The sequence below is a fragment of the Uloborus diversus genome, chromosome 9 (genome assembly GCF_026930045.1).
Source record: "Uloborus diversus isolate 005 chromosome 9, Udiv.v.3.1, whole genome shotgun sequence".
Lineage (NCBI taxonomy): Eukaryota > Metazoa > Arthropoda > Arachnida > Araneae > Uloboridae > Uloborus > Uloborus diversus.
In genome coordinates, this window is record NC_072739.1 from 56,245,518 (window position 1) to 56,267,080 (window position 21,563).

The 21,563-nt window shown below is 33.3% G+C and overlaps 1 protein-coding gene across 1 annotated transcript in view; it reads left to right on the forward strand.

The window, feature by feature from the left end:
• The window catches only part of LOC129230228 (collagen alpha chain CG42342-like), a 196,401-nt gene that overhangs the window by 133,950 nt on the left and 40,888 nt on the right, over positions 1-21,563 (forward strand). The window contains exons 7-8 of the mRNA XM_054864629.1: positions 4,889-5,020; positions 6,723-6,803. Of these exons, the coding sequence (XP_054720604.1) occupies positions 4,889-5,020; positions 6,723-6,803 (213 nt within the window). The remainder of the gene's footprint in view (positions 1-4,888; positions 5,021-6,722; positions 6,804-21,563) is intronic.

Consider the following 21,563-nt stretch of genomic DNA (forward strand, 5'->3'; position numbering starts at 1 on the left):
CTTTTATGTCAGTATCGTGGATAAATCTTTTGTCAAAAAATTGTACGGGTGTTAGAACCATTTTATGCTTACACTCTAAAGGCTTCTTGACTTTGTTTCTCTCGGTGGAATTCTCTTGCTTTCAGAGTCATAGTATACACTACGAATTGCACTAACGATACAAGATATATTCCTATAAATTTTAAGTAATCAAGTAAATTAAGAAGTAAGATGAACTTTTGACTGAAATAGACATATTGACTATGTTGAAATGTAAAAGACAGAAAAATAAGTAAATAAACAAAATAAATTAAAAATAGAGACAAAAAACTACTTGAATTTTTTTTCTGTGTGTAATTTAAGAAAATTTAGTTAATCTACATGAAATACATCGCCAGCTCAGTCAATTCCAGCCGAGGACTGCAGTTTTGTGCTTATTAGCACTCATCAGCCAGGCATAAGAAAATGAGTGAGCTGAGCTGGAGGTGGTTTGAATCAAAAAATCATTTGTATTTAGTATTATTGAATCCTTGTATTTAAACTTAGGATTTGAAAGGGTTAACTTACTGCCGAATTTTTCTAGAAAATGTTAATAATGTGGCTTAGAAATATTCTGATGTTGTAAGTTTTTTACAAATTTCGATTAAAGAATTACTGAAAACAGTACTGAAGTAAAAAAAAAAGACCCCAGTGATTATTGAATTTATTAATCGGAACTGTCAACTAACTTCTCTATCAAAAGAGAAGTATTCAATCATTAATGAATTTTTTGAAGGTGTCATTGGTTCTTTCTGCATAAAACTTTGGATTCGAAAGAGTTGACTTACACACGAACTTTTCTGGAAGACATAAACAGTGCCACTTGGGATGGTTCTTATATTGTAAGTTTTTGTCCAATTGCAGCTAAATGGAACAATTTCGAATTAAACACATTTGAACCGAATTTGTAAATCGAAATTTTCTGCTAACTTATCTACCAAAAAATGAATAATGGAATCATTTTTTGTTTAGTGTTAAGTTAGATCTGTGTATTCAAATTTTGGAGTCGATAGAGTTAACCGACGCAGGAACTTTTCTTTAAAATATAATCAGCGTAATTTGGAAAAGTTCTGATATTGTAAGTTTTGATAGTTAAGATTAAATGTAACAAATTTCAAATGAAACACATTCAAATTTATAAATGGAAACTGTCAGCTAGCTTATCTTATTAAAAAGGAACCATAAAATCATTTTGTATTTAGTATGTTTGAATCTTTACATTTAAATTTTAAAGTCGTATGGTCAAACTTACATCCGAACTTTTCTGAAAAATGTAAACAATGTGACTTTAAAACGTTTTGATATTGTGTGGTTGAGCAGTTAGAGTTCAAAGAATTACCGAAGACATAGATGACAAGAAATTATAGATTTCTTTAAATAACACCAGTCAAATAAATTTTCTTCCAGAAAAGTGAATGTTGAAAGCAATTTTTAATTTTGAGTTAATGAAGCTTTGTATTTTTTAACTTTGGAGTCGAAAGGGTTATACCCGAACTTTTCTGGAAAATGTAAGTTGTGGCTCAAAAACGTTTTGATATTGTCCGATTTGCAAAGAAATGCTGAAGACATAGATGGCAAGAAATTATACAATTTTTAAGAGAAACCTTTCAACTAAATTATTGCTCAGAAAAGTGAATTCTGAAAGTCATTTTTCGTTTAGTGTTAATGAATCTTTGTTATAAACTTTGGAGTCTAAAGGTTAACTTCAGAGTCAGTTAACTTGCACGGTGCTGAAAAATGTAAACAATGTGACTTGCAAAGGTTCTGACATTGTGAGACAGAGATAGTTATCTGTCGAGAGTGCACTTTTGATGCAAATCTCTATTGATTCCTAAAGTCAGCTGTACCTCTACTTGAGCCCCCCGCCCAAGCGGGTCTTCATTGCTTATTCATTACGTCTCCTCCCCGCCCCTTCCACTTCATTGATAACGCATTAATAACCAACACAGCCGCTCAGCGGCCCTCTTTCCTACCTCATCTCACCTGCTCTATCTAAATTAAAGATCTGGGAAGCGCTGACGGGCGAGCCCCATTCTTCTTCTCGAATCGATAGTTAGCCACTTTTTTGTAACTCTTTTTCGAGGTATTTGTTTGGCTTGTTTGGCAACACCGAGCCTCGCTTTAATCTCGAGGAGTTGTCAGTTTGAGTGCCTTTTAACGCAGCGGTTCCAAAACGCGGGGAGATTACGGGATTAAGGGGGGAGCATTAGGGCTGAAAAATGTTCGATGTGTTAATTCTCTTTGACAACAAAAGCGATTTCGTCATCATTTCTTCCTCGTTCGAACCCCTCCCTTTACCTCGAAGGATGTTTTTCATTCCTTTTTATCTTAACGGGCTGTTTAATATATTAGCATGGTGTCGTCTAGATTTTAACGATTATTAATACCTTTTCTGAGAGAGTTTCCTTCCCTAGCTCGGCTATCTTTTTTTTTTTCACTCTAATGTGCACATTATGCTTGGGAAATTTACCGGTTTTGTTCAGCTTTAGCGTTGCCGAAATTAGTATATAAAACTCATCTGTAGTAAGTTTTTCTTTTTTGCATCTTTGAATATTTTTTAAAAAAAATTGGGAGACCTAGTAAGGAAACCGAAAACCAAATAGTTTTCCCATTGCAATCACAGAGCACAATTTAATCCTTAAAAGTAATGAAGCTGCGTTTATTTGGAAGTAAACATTGATAAATGCTACTTGTTATCGCGAGATATTCTACTTGTTGCATTAAGAAATTAGAGTTAAAGTTATCTAGCGCTTCTTTATGTACAATATTGACTTATAAAATAGATTCGAGCAACATAATGTTATTTAAAACATGAGATATATTTACTTTAAAAAAAATTCAACCCTGATGACTTGGCGAACACCCTTTTAGTTAAACATTGTTTACTGTGTAATAACCACAGTCATGATAAAAAGTTTAATATTTTTTCTTTCTACGTTATTGCAGCTCTTGATACTTTGTCGCCTCAAATGTGTATAAATATATATTTTATACAAATTCGAACTTGTAAGAATCTATCTGTAAATTTTAATACTCAAGCTTGAAATATTTGCTCACCAACAACATAGTATTTAATAAAATGCGTAATCTGTAATTTAAGTTATGTGTGGAAGACAATTACTGTGTTTGTTTGCGAACTAAGCGTCTTAGTGATTTCTTTTCAGTCCTATTACAAATCCTTCACTTTAAATAAACTGATTGAGTTTCAAAATATTTGTTGTTCGTCAAAAGAATAAATTCTCTGAATTCGTTTATTGACAGCCTGCAAAGACTTTGCTCCAGTACGAAATTTTACTCGAACTACTTTTTCATTGACAGATAAACTGGTTTGACTTTCTTAAAAAATATATCGCGTCTTGAATATTATAACTAAATTCCAACTTCATTTCAAAATTCATGATTAGGACCCGATAGGCCTGCTTTTCAACAAAACATTTCTAGACACGGTTTGCTATGTTTCGAATCTCCCATGTTTAATATCTCAAGAATCTCAACTGGATTCGGAACTGGTTTGCACCGGATGAAATTTCGAAAGGGTTTTCTTTGGGGGTGAGTACATTAGGTGAAAGCTGCGTTCTTACAGAAAACTCCAAAGGTGAAGAACTACTAATGTTTAGTGACTCAGAAGCTATAACGGACTATTTTGCATTAGATGAAGTTTACTTAGTAATTTTTCTTTGATTGATGGTGGGAACATTAGGTGAAAGCTGCATTCCTGCAGAAAAATAATAGGCGGTTATCCTACGTTTACGTATTGGTTGGCAAAAAATCAGGAAATCGCTTCTGGTAATTTGACGAGGGTTAAACAATGTGGCACAATGCATCCCATTTCAAAGTTTCTCAAAGAAATGACTGAAACATCGGAGCTCGAACCAAGAGCCTTCTGATTCCGAACCAAATACATTTCTGCCGAGCAATAGGTTGGGCATGGTTTGGGTTGTAAGTTCGCCAGATCCGCTATTAGCTGAATGCTTTTTTGATTGACTTCCTTATTTCCAGTTTTACCAGTAGAAAATTAAACATGATACTTGGTTTGTTACCCAATTGATTGTCTCTGTTGTGCACTTACATTCGATGAAACGGACTGGACACGAAATGGACCTAAGCATCATTGGATACTCATAGCTTGAAGTGGATTCCCGAATTGTTAGGATATGATCGGCAGAAGTTCTAGGTACCGATCTATATGACTCACGCTCTGGCTGACATTCGGTTAAATGGGCCACCAAATGGACCTAAGAATCATTGGATACTTACAGCGTGGATTTCCTCATTGTGAGGACATATCGGTAGAAGTTCTATAATGATATTCATGATTAAACGGGCCGGACACGAAATGGACTTAAAAATCATCGGATACTTACAGCGTGAAGTGGATTTCCTCATTGTGAGGACATATCGGTAGAAGTTCTATAACGATATACATGATTCACGTTTTGGCTGACATTCAGTTAAACGGGCCTTACACGAAATGGACTTAAGAATCATCGGATACTTTCAGCGTGAAGTGGATTTCCTCATTGTGAGGACATATCGGTAGAAGTTCTATAACGATATACATGATTCACGTTTTGGCTGACATTCAGTTAAACGGGCCGGACACGAAATGGACTTAAGAATCATTGGATACTTACAGCGTGAAGTGAATTTCCGCATTGTGAGGACATGATCGGTAGAAGTTCTATACCGATCTATGTATATGATCCACGCTCTAGCTGGGCTACGAATACGATGCCACGAACCTTTGCGGTCGAGCATTCTGCTGTACCTCCTGTGCTTCTGGGCTGCAATGAGAAATGGCAATTACTTGAAGAGATCTGAAATTAAATTCAATAATTTTGTAATAATATTACTTGTTCTTCTTTTTTAGGGTGATAAAGGTGAGAAAGGTGAACGAGGTCTCACCACGACGTTAGATGGTAATGCATTTCCTACAGGATTTATAGAAGGCCCACCAGGACCTCCAGGTCCTCCTGGTCCAGCAGGTCCACCGGGAAGAAAGGTAAATTAATTTTTAATTCTTATTTCGTCGTACATGCCATGTTGTTCTCTTCAGAGTTTATTGAAATCATTCTTTTTTTTGTGCGCTTCGTAGTTTAATGAAGTTATAAATTGTTTTTGCTATTCTAGGTTTAACGAAATTACCCCTTTTTGTTTTCTTTCTTGTTTAGTGAAATTATTCTTCTTTTCAGTTAAATGAAACTATTTTTTTTAAACTTCCTTCTCATTTTAATGACTTTCCGCCTGAAGTGAAAATTACATGGCACGTGTGCCAAACTTGCCACGACATGAAAAGTTACTGTCACGCCGAAAAATTCGAAGAATCATTCAAAATAACGAATAAACAAAGCAATTGAGAGGATATTCTTTTTATTGACGAAATGATCGTACTGTTATGGATATTTATGATATTTCCAACGGGAGAAACAGATAGGCACAGAGAGACTCATCTGTGATCTTAATGCGTAACCTTGCAATCGGCTATAGTTGGGGCAAACATAACCTGGCAGCGTTGTAATACTGTGATTAGGATCTATGTAGCCTTCACAATGCTGCCAGGTTAGGTTTGCCCCAACTGTACACACCAATTTGATTTTCAAAATCTTGCAAGTAATAAGAGTCAAAAACTTGTAATCAAGTTATTGGAATAGCTTAGTTCAATTCAACTTTTTACTGCAATTTAATTACATAGGCGTTATGTAAAAAGACAAAGTATTGGCACTCGACTTTGATTTGTTTCTGAGAGTTACGGAAAATTGTATTTGCTCTTTAGTGCTGTGAGTGAAGGTACAATGTTTTCGAAAAATAATAAATTTCATCAAACATTCATGAATTTGAAATATTCGTTAAAAGGAAAAATTTTCAACTAATTATCTTTTTTGTAAAGTAACCGATAATAGATATGATTTCTATGAAAAGCTGCTTGAACTCAATCCTGCCCAACATATTCCCAGCTCTTAATACAGGATTATTCATAATTCCTTGTAGGGGTTCGCAGCACAATAGTAGAAAAATTTAGACGAATACAGCGAAAACGCAAGGTAGTTACATAAAACTTGAAATGTTCCCGTATTCTTCCAAAAGTTCCTTTTTGCTGTATTCGTTTTAGTCGCCCCTTCTTTACTGCACGGTTTGGTTCCCCGGAGCAAATTATGAACAATCCTGTATTTTAGCAATTACTCGAGGACCTTTTTTTCATACCCAGAGCGCATTTTCAGTTTTACTTTCATTTTCTTTTAAAAATAGTTTTAAGTTTGCTTTGCGCGCGTCTGTCCCCCCCCCCCCCCCCTCAAAAATATGACTGTTCATGGAGGATAATCGAATAGCAAGTTATGCACATGGATATATAAATCACAATAAATTACACGCTGTTAGAAGTTATGGGAACTCAATCCTGCCGAATCTACTCTCAGCTTTTAATATTTAAGCAATAACTCGAGTTTTTCTTTCATACCTAAGTACATGCGTACTTTGTATTTTTACTTTTATTTTTCAAAAAAATTGAATTTAAAAACTGCATTGCGCGTTTATCCTCACGTTTAGCGTTGTTGTGCTCCAGGAACACTAAAATTTTTACGGGTCTTTCCCCAGCGTCAAAATGTTACTGTTCACAGAGAATAATCGAACAGGAAGTTCTGCCAATGGACATGGACGTATGGATCATAATAAATTGTCACACATTAATTTGAGTTCTATTTTTTCAGGGTGACACCGGAAGTGAAGGGCCCCCAGGCGAGCACGGGGAGAAGGGGGACATGGGGGAGAGGGGCCGCAGAGGAAAAAGGGTACGCTCATGCACACTCCTTGCACGTGCCTTTGTTTAGAACGTTCGCTTTTTTTCTGGCCCTTGAATTCTATTTTTTGCTCTCTCGCTGTGCATGGACTACAATGCATGGCTTGTCTAGTTCTTGCCACGTTTCCGCTTACGCACAGGAAATCCCCATAGTGTCTAAAATAAGAAATCGTGGTAGAGGGGTGAATTTTGCTCAAAGCCACTAATGAGGGAAGAATCAACTCATTCATGGTAATCACTATCATTGCACACACATCACAAAAGAGACTTCGAAAAAATGCCGACGGTGTTTAATAGATGTAGGTATTGTGTAGTTTTAAAATAGCTATGAATTGTAATATTTTGCTAACTTTTTCATTCACTGTGCGTAAAATGTACTAATGAACCAAAAAGAAAGACAAGAGAGGTATGTTTCAGTGCTTGGATTTATGATAAGGCGGCGAAAAATTCATTACCACAAAATTTCTAAAAATTATCTCTTCGTAATATTGTGAGCCCAGTAAGAGGCGTCTCTAGGGCAGTGGCTTAGCTAGAAAATCCTCAAGCGGGGATGTTCTGCCTAAAATTTGCCAACGCTGATATTTGGAAGCGTTAATTGAGGCAAAGGTAATTCGATTTTAATTTTGCATAAGCAGTATCTCGTACGATAAATGGATTAGATGATAAAAAAAGCATTCTAAGTGAAATGGAATAACTTTAATTTTTATCATTGCAGCTTAATTTTACGCTTCAAAGACCCCCCCCCCCCCTGCGTCCGGTGAAATTCGAGGATATGTCCCCCATCCCACCCCCACCCCTTCGAAGCTCAGAAAATATCCTTTTTTGGCCGTAAAAAAGGTCTAGAACTAACCACATCCTGTTTAAATTATATCCACTTTTTTTTAATCAAAATTTTAAATGCAATCAAAATTGAACTTTAAATCTCTTATGCAGCACCTTATTTTTGAAGCGTCGAATACATAAAAAAAAAATTTTGCTGAATTTTGACTGTTGCTTTTGAACCGGTTGTTTTACAAAAAGTCTGCATCGCTAGTTCTTCTGAACTTCCTTGAGACGATTTTGATGATTCATATCTTTTGATCATTTAGTCCCACCAAAATATGAGGTTAAAGTTTACAAGTTAATCTATTTTTTCAATTATTACTAAATCTGGTGGGATTTACAGGCATTTATATAAGTTATATTTGTGACTTTTGAACAGTTTGCACACCTGGCGGATAAAACCCTAGAATTTTTTCAGTATACTTAATGGGTTCAGCTCTTACTTAAATTTCAAGATGTTCAGGCTTGTGCCTACTAATAAGATACATAGTTAGATTCTCTGGGCTTTGTTTTTCTTAGCAGCATACCATACAAATTTTGCATTTTGTTGTTCGTAAGTAATAATAGTTCTGCCCAAAATATTCTTTTTATTATTTTTTACTCAGGCATCTTGTTGATTTTTATCCTTTTATAATATTATAAAATTCAAAACCATGCATCTACAAATGAATTCCACGGACCCTCCTCATTTTTTTTTCTGGAAAAAACAAAAACATCATCAAATAAGTTCAATTTTGTAAATGCTTCGCTTAACACTCAGTAGAGGTGAATAAAATATTAAACATTAAATATTTGGTTTTAGTGGATATGAACTTCTCTTTTCATTCTTTTTTTTTCTCTTTTATATATTTCCTAGTTTAAAATTGGCTTTATGTTAAAAGTTCTTTTAGAAGTTTCGGATAACAGTAAGAAGATTACGGAAAGCTAAGTATTTAGTAGTAAGTTACCTCCCCGGAAGCCAGGGCTAAGGCAGAACTACACGCAATATACAAGTAAAAGACAGCCCGGTTATCGCATCCAGAGACTGCAGTTTCGTTCTTATCAGAACTCATCAGTATTGAATAGTGAATAACCGAGCTCTAGGCAGATGTCATTTCATTAAAGCTGAGAGTGCCAACAAACTGGTAGATAAAAGAAATTCATCTCACCAGCGAATGTGTGCAGCATGGTACGAAAAAAAAAGTTAGAAAATTTGTAAAAAATCAGCCTTGTAATCTAAAATTAATATTTAATGAAAAATTTCAAAAAAAAAAAAAGATGAGTTTTAAAAATCTTAATTCTCGGCAAGCATGACCTTTATTTTTAGTTTATAAAAATCATTTTCCTATTGTAGAAAATAAAAATATAAATACATAACTCTCGGAATACTGAAATTGTGATAGCACAAATATATATCACCATTAATATCTGTAAATCATTTAAATAATTTCAGCGAATGGCGCGCAGTGAATTGCAATAACGCTAAATATTCGAGTCATAATTAATTTAATCCTTTCGTTTGCCTAAATCTCGGGAGCGATACGAGCTTACTTAAAGACAGATGAATGGAAAAATGGAAGTATAGATTTCCCGGATTCAGGCACTTTTGTGTATTATACCAAAGGAAGAAAATAATGGAAAAGTTAGAAATTCCAGGGAATTATGATTCAATCCAGGATATCTTGAAGTGGTTTGAGAGTATAAAGAATGGGGTGGTTTCCTTCAGTCAAAAGTACTACTTTTAGTCATTGAAATGGAGAGAATGAGCAAAAAAAATTACATGGACCCAGAAAATACTTTCATTTTCCCAACAGTTTTTTTTAAATTAATTTTTAAAACTGTCCGATTTTTCAAACAAGGCGTGGTCTTGATGACGTCACAAATGATGCACTTTGCCGCATCTTTCTACTACGTTTCCTCGTTATGATAGCCAAGCAACGAATTAAAATTGCGCTCTACGCTTGCTATCAACCATATCGTTGCCAATACACGTGAGTAAAGATGCGAATTAAATATTTTGTTCTGTGAATGGCAACATTGAATGGCAGTTCATCATTTGTGATGTCACACGACAGAAGTGTAAACAATGAAAGTGCACCGATTTAAGTATTTTTTTAAAAATATTAAACTTAAATAAATTATTTAAAAATTGTCAGATCCTTTGTTTTTAAGCATGCATATATATATATATATATATATATATATATATATATATATATATATATATATATATATATATATATATATATATATATATATATATATATATATATATATATATATATATATATATATATATATATTTAAAATTTTGGAAACGACCCCATTTTTCTGAGTTCTAAACGAATGAAAATTCTTGTTTATTGATCAATCCAATAAAGTTTTGTCATTCTTAGGAAAAGCAATATAAGTTTTTTTTTTATATATATAATCTCCGCATTTGAAGCTGTTAATTGCTAGATATGAAAGATTTTTACCCGGTAGAACTAACGTGCCAAACAGTTCATAAAAGGACGCGCAATGCCTGTGTGACCTTACTTTTAATTTTTGCTGATTGCAATTCATACATGTAAATTTTAACAAAAGTTTATTGTCAACATGTTAAACAGATATTTTTACACAAACAAAAAAAATGTAAAAGACTAAATGGATTACTTCAACGCACTTCCAAGAATTACTCAATGTATTTCAAATGAGCTGATATGTTTGCATCACATGACTTCCTTTTACACCAATTTAATGATAATGGTGCCTAACATTTTAAATATTTTCACCCCTAGTTGGTCACGAACTGAAGCACACACAAAAAAGCGTTTTACAGAGATTAATTTTCTCAATGTCGGCAGTTTTAACGTGATTCAATGGTTAACTCTCTAAATATCGCCGATCGCGCCAAATTGAAACCAGATACCAAAAAAAAAAAAATTTCCGCCAAACCTTGCAAGCAAGTTGTTCAGTTCTTGTCTCCAGTTGCAGATTTCTTTCCAAGAAATGAATATCTGTTTTCAACAAATTAAAAACAACAGTTACCCGCAGATGCTTTTGAATGAAAACATTTAGAAAATAAGTTACTGAAATTTGGATTCCAGACTGTTGAATTGCCCACTCGAAAATATAAGGTTTTCAGTGACTGGGTTGACTCAGGACCCCCTACGCGAGTTCTCCAGGGTTAAACTTGGGAAAGACAGAACGTTCCCACTTATCATTATCTGGTATATATGTTTTACACCATGTAAACCATTATCTTCCTTGCTTCCTGTAAATAATAGATGAATTTTACAGGAAAATTTTACTTGCAGCTAATAATGCTGACAAATATCAATTTCTTTCGGAAAGTATTTTTTCTTCTTCTTTCAAGTGCAACTAGAATAATGTTTTAGAAAGGGGAGTTTGAAAAAACCCACATACGAACATGTATGTAATTGAAAAATTGACTGCGTAGCTCGCGGTCAGAGGTTCTGGTGGGGTTTGGCCCAGAAATTCCTCCCTCATTAAGTGTCTATTTCAGCAATATGGACTGAAACTCTGTGATCTTAACTTTCCGTATCTGTGCAATTTTCGATGAAACCTTCTTCAGCATATTCAAAATATGATTTCCTCAAAATTCGAATTTTCCCTAAAGAAAACGAACCCAAAATGTAGTTTAGTTTTACCTTCACGTAAATGTCTTATGGAAGTGGTGCCCAACCTCTATGTCTCGCGGACCAGATGTGGCCGGCGAAGACGATCCAAGTGACTCGCTGTTATGTTCAGTGTTATGAATCAAAAAATATATTCTGAAACCATCCAAAACAACAGATATTCTTTTCTCGGTATTACGTCTGTTTGTTGCAAATTTGAGCCAAATAGTTAGAAATTTGTTTCTGTAAAATAGATGGAAACTTCGTATCAATAAAGTAAGCATGTAATAATGATAACGACAGTTCTTGGTTTGTAATTTTCTTTCCTTTCCCGCGTTTTCTCATATTATATATTAACAAAATGTAAATACATTTTAATTTTATATGTATTCTGGCCCGCTAGATTCATCTTAGTATGAGGTGCGGCCCTCGGGTAAAAAAAAAAGGGTTGGTCACCACCGTCTTATGGCATTTGTTAAATATTTGGAGATGGAAGATAAGAACAGAGACTTTTAAGTTTTATTAAATCGAGCTGTTTGATGCTGCGTATTCTAACCATAACCCCTGTATTAACTCCTCTTTTCCTTCTTTTTTTTTTTTCAGTAACTGACCACTGTTTACACTAGTTAAAAAATTTAAGAAAACAGAATAGATCATCACATTTTATTTCGTATAACGGAAACTTCTCACATCTGCTACAAGGGTTAAAGAGATATAGATTTTTAAGGTGTTTGGGGGAATCCTGCATGTCTGTTCTTACTTTCGCTTCCGTGGTTTGTACACAGTTAGTTACTGAATCGCTACTTTCTTCTACAGCTTATATATAAAGATTAAAAGGTTGTACGGAAAAAATATTAAAGTTGTCCATTTATGTAGTCCTTCCTCGGTGGTGTTTTTCAACTTTCGAAACCATTTGTGAATCGTTGACCCGACTCAATACTTCTGCGAAAGTAGCTACACTCAACTCATCGACAATAAAACCTCCTTCTATCAATGAGCTTCCCAAAAAGGAGTAAAAATTCGCAAGGTTATCTTATTGGAGACGGACTATACATTAGTCAAACTGTTCTCTTTGCGATACCCGTGAAAACTTCATTACGAGCTTTATGGAGGCATGCTGCTATTTTTCCCGATTAATATTTTCATCAAAGACAGATTTTTTAAGCTATAAATGGTTGTATCTAGAATAAATTTTTCAAACAGTTATCAAGGAAATTTATGTACATATCTGAGAGCTATAACTTTTATCACTATATGCATGCATTCACTTTTGTTCTATCTTTGAACCTATTTCTTGAAAATTAAAAATTGATTGGTTTACTTTGCTACCTTTTGGCATTACTTCTAATGCATCTATGCAAAAAGATTGTTTCTCTATTAAAACTTTACTTGAAGCGCAACTAACGATTTCTTTGGAAATGTTTTAACTGAGACATACAGGATTTGTCCAGAAAATAATGAGAATGATTCTGTCAAATACTTTTATTTGAAAATAATTTTGCAAAAATTTCCATGTTCTGAAACCAAGCCTCATCTTGCATTAAAACCCCGTTGTCAACTTCGCTGCCACTCATCGATGATTGCCGGAAGCCGAGGAATAATGCTCACAACGAGCGTTCTGAAAGATTGCTAAAACGATCACCTTTCAAACTGGATTTGAACAGAGGAGGCAGGTCCCGATTTAGAAGTTTTAAGATAATTGGTCAGACACATTTGTAAGGGCCACATTAAACAGTACGATCGAAGAAAGTACTGTAGTGCTGCAACATCACATCTTTTTTGCGATTGCATATGTTACAGGCTAGTGGTGCATTGAGGGTGTAAACTTCCTAAACCAAATCCTAGATGGCAAAAAGTGCTGTTTGATGTCTAAAGCCACATTGTTATGCACTTTATACATCACTCTTGACCATCGTAAAAAAAAAATTTGAATTTTGTCATCTTGAATTCAAATTATGCTTTTCGTAATCAAGTATGTGTGTATGTAGGCGTGTGTATTTGTGTGTGGGGGGGGGGGGTATGTGTGTTTGTGTGTAGGGGGTATGTGCATGTGTGTGTAGGCATGTGTGTTTGTGTCTGTGTGCAGGCATGAGTGTGTGGGTAGTTGTGTGTATGAGTGTTTGTGTGCGGAGGGGCGGGGTATGTGTATGTGCGCGTAGGCAGAAATATTTGTGTGCAGGCATGAATGTATTTGTGTGTGTGTATGTGTGTGTAGGTGTATGTGTTTGTGTGTGCGTGGTGTGTAGTTGTGTATGTCTGCGCGTGTGTGTAGGATATGGATGTAACCTGGAGACGGTTTTCGCTATAGGAGCAGCATCGTGAGGAGTCGGTCGACGGTGATGCTGCAGAGGGTGCTGGTGGGAAAATAAAATCATAGGAACGCCAAAACAGTCAAGTGAGAACAATAAGCAATCGTTGTTGCTCAAAAATCATATTTTGTTATAATATTATGAATGGTCTATAATTTTGGGGGATCCCCTTGGTGAGAGGCTGGGACTCATTTGGCCTGTTGGTGAATCAAACCCTAAAAGGGATGTAAAAATGTTCGATGGTGTCAGATTGGAGCTGTACTTTAGTTGGGGCACCGTTGCGACATTGTGTTAAACCAGGAACTGCGTCCCTTTGAAATAAATGTGTAGAAAACAATCGAGGGAGTGAGAAACAAAAGGATGTACGTGGACATTTTCAAGTTTTTAGTAAAACGCGTCTAAAGATAAGGTCCTTGGTAGGCTTTCATCGAAAAGTTTTTCAAAATCATGCTGTATGACAGAACCTACCAGGGATACTAGTGCCATCTCTTGTCCCAAGACAGAGGAGAGTTTCACCTATCATTTGTACTGGTTATCTCCAAATTTTTAATTTTGCCACTTACATCCCTTTGCTCCTCACTGCCTCAATTGAAATTCTTGTCATTTGATGCAAAACTGATTTTATAAATCCCAACGAAATCCGTCAGACATTCAATTACAATCAAAATCGAAAGGCGCTTTAATTTTAGCTTCATTATCCGAAGTTTGAGAACTTGATGACCTATGAACTTGATTTGACCCCCGAGCGTTGTTCGTCGTCTGCGACCTATTTTATGTCTTCCAAGACTTTGGGTTACTTAAGCACTTGAATTCCTCCCGTAGGCTACTTTTGAAATGGAAAAATCTCAGTAACTTAATTGTTTAGCTTAACACAAAACTTTATAACTAGCACATACCGCTATATCCTTAAAACTTAACGCTGCTTCCAAACATATGTCTGCTTTACACGAGATCCTTGTATAGCACAGGTTCAATTCCAACTGACTTTCTCCAGACTCAGTCCCCACTATCCTTATCAACCTTTTGTTCTTCTGCTTGGCGTGAAAACTCAATACTTTTTGGACAAACCCTGTATTTTCTTCATATATAATTTTTATTGATTTTGTTCTCAATTTTGTGTTATGCACACAACAATATTTACAAGTTTATTTATGGTTAAAATGCTAAAAAAAAATCTACATTTTCAGACGCACTATTATTTACCATTAAATGAAAATAGAATTTCTTCTTTTGAAGTTTTAAAATATCTAAGAACTGTTATAACAAATGGCCACATAAATAAAACATTTGTTTATATTTCACAGAACACAAAAATGGGTTCTTCGCTATACTGAATTAATAACCTATTTCTGTTACTTTATAATACTTTTTGTCAACTTTTGTCTCAAAACGTAAATAAACAACCATTGCCAGATCCGAACAAATTCATAATCTCGTAAAAGTTGTATCATGCGCTTTTGACCTTTAAGTACCATTTTTGTTATGGAACAAAATGCTGCATTTTCTCAGCATTGAAAGCCCATGAGATTCAGTTCGAATTCTAAAATCCATATTAATGACGGCAGAATGTTTCATCCGCACTAATGAGCTTAAGTTCTCAAATAATGTTCTTTACTTTGAAGAAACCTTGGTTGAGATTAATTATGATAGTAAGCCTAGGTTTTCGAACGATAATAACGTTAATTAGCGTAGCAGTTAACTAATCGACGGTATTACGAACTGCGTAGAAAATGTTATTGAAATCATTGGGTGTAATTAAATTAATGCATGGATGTGTTCTTTGTGTTTTTTTCCCCTTCTTCTGTCTGCTTAATTTATTTACTTATTTATTTATTTATTTTTTTAAAGAAAAGTGTCACAAGATAGATTTGAGTACTTAATTATGTAAAGAAGAATGAGGTCTTCAAAATGTATAGTTTAATATTGCTTAAAGAGCGTTTTAATTAATAAAAATAATTAATTTTTGCTAAATTAATTTTTTTCATTCATTTTTATGTTTGTGTTGAACTCCTTTTGTGTTTACTAACTAGTACTTCCTGACTAGTTTTCATTTTCTCAGTTTTATGTTTTTTCGTTTATCATTTATTTTTTACCACTAAAAATTTTTGTTTCAGAATTATGTGTGTATTGTGTTTTATATTTTATTTTAGCACTTTATGTGAACTTTTTAAACAGTTTTATTTTGTTATTATTTTTATTTTTTACGTTATTAATAACAAATTTATTTATGTATCTTTTGTTCTTGTTATAATTTCCATTTTAGTTGTTTGTGTCACTTTTATTTTCTCTATTATTTGATTTTTTTTCCTAATATACTTTTTATTCTTTGTCAGAATTTCATCTTGTTTGTTTTTAAAGTTTGTACTTCCTTTATTTTCTTTATTGTTTGATTTTGTGTGCTAATATGCTTCATAATTTGTCATAATTTCATCTTTTTTTTAATCGACATTATTTACAAAAAAACGTTTAACTTAACGCTTTGTACAAATTTTTAACACTAAATTAGGTACCGTTTTCTATGTAATAAACTGCAAGTTCACTCATTTAAGTTTTGTGCGTGTTAAAATCTTGATTTTACTTATTTATGTTTCTTGTTTTTATCTTATTTTATTTTCTTTATTGTTTGATTTTTTTGTACTAACACACTTTTTATCATTTGTCAGAATTTTATTTTAATTTTTTTAACGACATGATTTACTAACAACTTTTAGTTTAACACTTTGTGTGGATTATTAACACTTATTTTGTTTTCATTATTTATGTTATTAACAGCAAGTTATTTATGTTTATTTTGCTATACCTTATTTATGTTTTGTGCCTGTTAAAATCCTGATTTTAGTTATTTATGTCAGTCACTTTTATATTATTTTATTGTCTTTATTGCTTGGTTTATTGTACTAACACAGTTTTTATTATTTCTCAGAACTTCTTGTTTCTTTAACTACATTATTTACTAACAACATTTCTAGAGTAAGTATGACTTTTGTCTGTCCTAATAATCAATGGCGCCCGGAACTAATAGTTTTGTAAGTTGAGAAATTTTTAATTTTTCGGACAAAATTTCGAATTTTGCTGAAGGATAATATATGAGCATATCATCATTATATAGTTTTCTTTAATGCAAAAAATTTCAATTTTGCAATGCTGTCTCTAAATTTTACAAATCATCAAGCAAAATTTGCCGAATAAGAAAATTTTTGGGAGATCAGAGTGGCCTGTCATAACCTCCTATCAGGGCGCCCCTGTAAGTAATCAGAAGAAGGCTTCGTTGTCATTATATTTTATTATACAAAGCACAGAAGAGCACATAAAAACTTAGAACGTATTGTTGTAATAAATTACTTATGGGCAGTTCCGTGTTAACAGGCGTATCAATTGTTGCATAAAATACCTAAAAGGACCCATATACGTTAGATTCTTGTTTCATTGCATTAAATTTTTAAAGAATATAAACTCTGCTTCTATGAATGTAATGAAATTTTGAAGATTTCCGGAAACAGTATTTAAAAGTATTTGTTTTTGCTCAGTAATTCGACGCATCTCATAAACTACGTCCGTTACTGAACCAAAAAAAAAATGAATTTGAATTCTGACATCTTGAATTCAAATTATGTTTTTCGCAATCACGAGTGTGTGTGTGTGTATGTAGGCGTGTGTGCGGGCATGAGTGTGTGTGTGTGTGTGTGTGTGTGTGTGTGTGTGTGTGTGTGTGTGTGTGTGTGTGTGTGTGTGTGTGTGTGTGTGTGTGTGTGTGTGTGTGTGTGTGGGTAATTTGAACCCATCAAAATAGAATTGCCCTTAACTAATTGCATTTAATAAAAGTAAGGTCCATCGTCCATCTCCTTATAAAGTTCATGAAATGAAACATTGCAACAAAATGTGAATCTATCAAAATAGAATTGACCTTAACTCTAATTACATTTAATAAAAGTAAGGTCCACCTCCTTATACAATTCATGCAATGAAACATTGCAACAAAAAATGAAAATATCAAAATAGAATTGACCTTAACTCTAATTGCATTTAATAAATTTAAGGTCCATCTCCCTATGACAGAGGTTTTCAAACTTTTTGAGATTGCGACCCTCTTTATAAACTAAGTATTTTGCCCCCCAAGTTTTAACTCTGTCTAAACCCTAAAAGATTAACTAAAAACTATTCAAATGGTTAAGTTTTTCCCTTAACAAGTAACTAGTAAAATAAACACGAATTTTTGTCTCTTGAATTATTTTATATTAAGAGACTGTAGTAGATCTTACTGACTTTATAGATCCATCAAAATAGAATTGCCCTTAACTAATTGCATTTAATAAAAGTAAGGTCCATCGTCAATCTCCTTATAAAGTTCATGAAATGAAACATTGCAACAAAATGTGAATCTATCAAAATAGAATTGACCTTAACTCTAATTACATTAAATAAAAGTAAGGTCCATCTCCTTATACAAGTATTCCAGTAGTTTTATCTCAGTTTTTGACCCAGTTTTGTGCATTTTTGTGTATTTGCTGTGTTTTTATTAAAAACACAGGAATAAATTAATTTTCTTAAAACTTTTCTTCCACATCTCGCGACCTTCTTGGACACCTCCCGCCACCCCCTGAGGGTCGCAACCCACCGTTTGAGAACCCCTGCCCTATAAAGGTTATGCAATGAAGCATTGCAACATAACGTGAATCAAACAAAATAGAATTTATCTTTAGTCTACAATACAACTTACTGAACAACGATTCAGTTTAAATGTGATCTTCGTATTTCGCAACCCATTCATACGATTTGTTTCAGCAATCTGCGACGCAGATTAAAAGTCAAAAAATAATCTGCACGATGAACCTACATTAGCTTTATCGAAAACTTTAATGGGTACCGAAAGGTGCTTAAAAATAAGATGCTAATACAAGTACATGCTACCTTTGGATTATAGCCCAGAAAATGCCTTTTAAATCTTTTTTAGCTGAAATTTAAAATTTTTTCTTTTAAAAAAATTAGGTTATTTTCTCCCTCAACTTAAAAATAGTCTGCTGGCTTTTTCAGGAACCTGCGACGTACGTCGTAGCGTCACGCTGTTTCTGCTAGGTTTCGTCGTATTTGTTGTGATTCAATTGTGCTTATTCATTTTTCATCGTAAAAATCTTATTAATTTTGTGTTATTTTTTATTCACTATTTTATTGTTATACATTTTGAAAAAAAATTATAACTGTTTGAGGAAAATTTTTAACAATATTTAACTTACCACAAATTTTATTACCTGGGAAAAAGAAATGTAATAAAACGTAGGTTTTTTTTTTTAAAGAGTCATTATTTAAGTATAAGGCTCTTGAACTTTGAAAAATTCCTTTATAACGTTGTTCTTAGTCCTTATTTGCGGTTTGAATCTAGAACAATGGTTACCCAGAAGGGCCTTACCTGCAAGAAGACCATGCCAATGAAAGAAAAATTAACTTGATAGTGGGGGGGGGGGGCATAAATGAAAACAATGGGTCTCCCGACTGGATTAATTTTCAGCAGGTTATTGCGCAAATTTATGCGTTTTGTACTTCCAGAATGCTTTACCCATTTGCTTATGTAATATTTATTTACATAATATTTATAGAAAAACAGGGATTCATTTTTAATATATTTATAATGTTTATACTATAGAGCTAAATGACCCTTTTCCTTTTGCTGATTTTAAAAGAAGAGGCTCCCTGTAACCTCGTCACTCGTGTATGCTATATTTTTGCAAATAATGTTATTTTTATTTGTTTAATTTAAACAAATTTAGTGAAAAGTCATCTCGCAATTTGGTTTGCATTGAAATTTTTATCTTTTCAGGTGCTTTTTTTTTCTACAGGTATGATTTAAGTGCACTTAGTGAAACAGAAACATATATTAAATTTGATTTGAAAAATCTAAAAGAATATCTTCTGAAGTTTTGGATAAAACCATTTTATTTCCCCAAACACTAATTTGATTTCAGATTTTAAAAGACTCCCGCTTTGTCTTTTTACAAATATACTTAACTTAATCAATGTAGAATCAAAGAAAAAAAAACCCTTCAGATAGAATATTTTGTATTGCAACTGTCAAGTTAAGTTTTTCTATTACGTAAAAAAATGTGCTCCTCTCTATTGCCAAGTGCATGTCAGCTATACCTTCAGACAGTTACGGTTAAAGTGAAATCTCTTGAGATGAAACTTCAATTTATGTTTGAAAGTGATTTTTAAATTTCTCCTTAGATAAAACGAAGAAAGGGAAGTTTTGATCTGGTCGAACTTAATCTTTTTTCCCCAGTGCGAGTTTCATTTCTTTGTAGTTCTTAAGTTCTTTTTATTTTATTTTTGTTTTCGTTTTTTGGACTTTGTATTTCAGATTAACTATTTTAGATAATCCTTTGGCTCTCGTTTTTCCTTTGAGAGAAAGTTTGAGATTTACGTATTTATTGGCGTTCAGATACGAACTATTTCCTGGGATGCATTCATCGAATAAAATAATATAAAATCCTATTAAAAGAAAAAAATTGAAGGTTATATATTTTTTTTCTCTCTTTCGTCCTTTTATGAAATCGGAAACACAAATTTTGTTTATATGTTTTATTTATTTTTGGTTATAATTATTCGTGTAGTGCCAGGAAGCTATTGCGCTACATGTTCCATTTGTCAAAATGTTTTTTAAAAAACTTTTACTTTATCATGTTGAATTTTGCAGTCATGCTAACTTTCTTATTATCTTTATTTTATTTTACTATTATTATTTTTTCAAATCTTTTATTTTAACAAAATTTTAAGTTGGAAAACGGAAACGTAAAACAATCTTTGCTCCCTCGCATTCATCTTAGGCAAATTTCCAAGTGAAAATATGAAAATACAGTCGAACTTGCTTATAACGAGCTCTGATTTAACGGGAAATCGGATTTAACCAGTAAATCAGAAAGATATTCGGTTGGTAAAATCTACGGAAGCTTAACCTGCTTTTAGCAAGCAGTACCAATGTGATTTTTAAAATTACTATTTAAAATTCTCCAATCTGCTCAGTTTATCCTTTCCTGAGGAAAAAAAAAAAAAAAAACCTTTAGCACCCCGAATTCAACAGAAAGGTAGCAAGTACAATCGAACTCGTTTATAACGAGCTCTGATTTAACGAGGAACCGGATTTAACGAGGAAGTCAGAAATATGTGGTTGGCACAATGTGGTATGCTCTATGGAAGCATAACTCGCTTTTAACGAGTAATAATTATGTGAACCAGCCTGCTCAGTTGATCCTTACTTGGTTAAAAAAAAAAATCTATAACTTCCCGAAGTCAAAAGTCAGTAAGTGTCAGTAAGTAATCATAAATAATTAGAAAAAGTGATGAAGGCATTTTATTATTTTTTTTTTCACCAAGCTTTTTTGAAACGGGTTGCAAATGAAATTTTTTCATTGTATGAGTTTTTTCCGAAAATCAATGACACAAGAAAGAGACGATGAGACGCGTCAAAGTAAGTTGACCAACTTCCTCTGCGCTGTACAAAAAAAATTAGGTACATTTTCACCATTTTTTTTTCACTTTCTCGTTTTGACGGGTTGGTTATAACAAGTAAATACTGTCCCTTCACGCTCGTTACACGCGAGTTAAATTGTATTTTTGCTTCACAGCGTTCTCTGCATGAGCTACCAAAGCTATCATTTGCTACCAAATTTTTAATTTTTTAATTCAGAATTGTCACTACACAGATCATGTTTCGTCACTTATTTTTAAATTTTAAATCTAACTGACTAAAATTTCTTATGTAATAAATGCAGTAACTAATAACAAAAATGCAGTAATTCGGAGATCTTACCGAATTAAGGAGGACATTTCTTTTCTAGACATAATGGTTAAAGTAGTAATACAAATAACTATTTCTTTCGTTAGTATTATTGTATTTCTTTAAGAATCAACTAACTATTCTTGCTGAAGTTAACTTTCCCTAACGTCATTGGTTACTTATCTTCTATATATATTAAAAGAAAAAAAAATTATATTTCTGAATTTATGTTCATGTTTTTAACAAGGTGAGAAAAC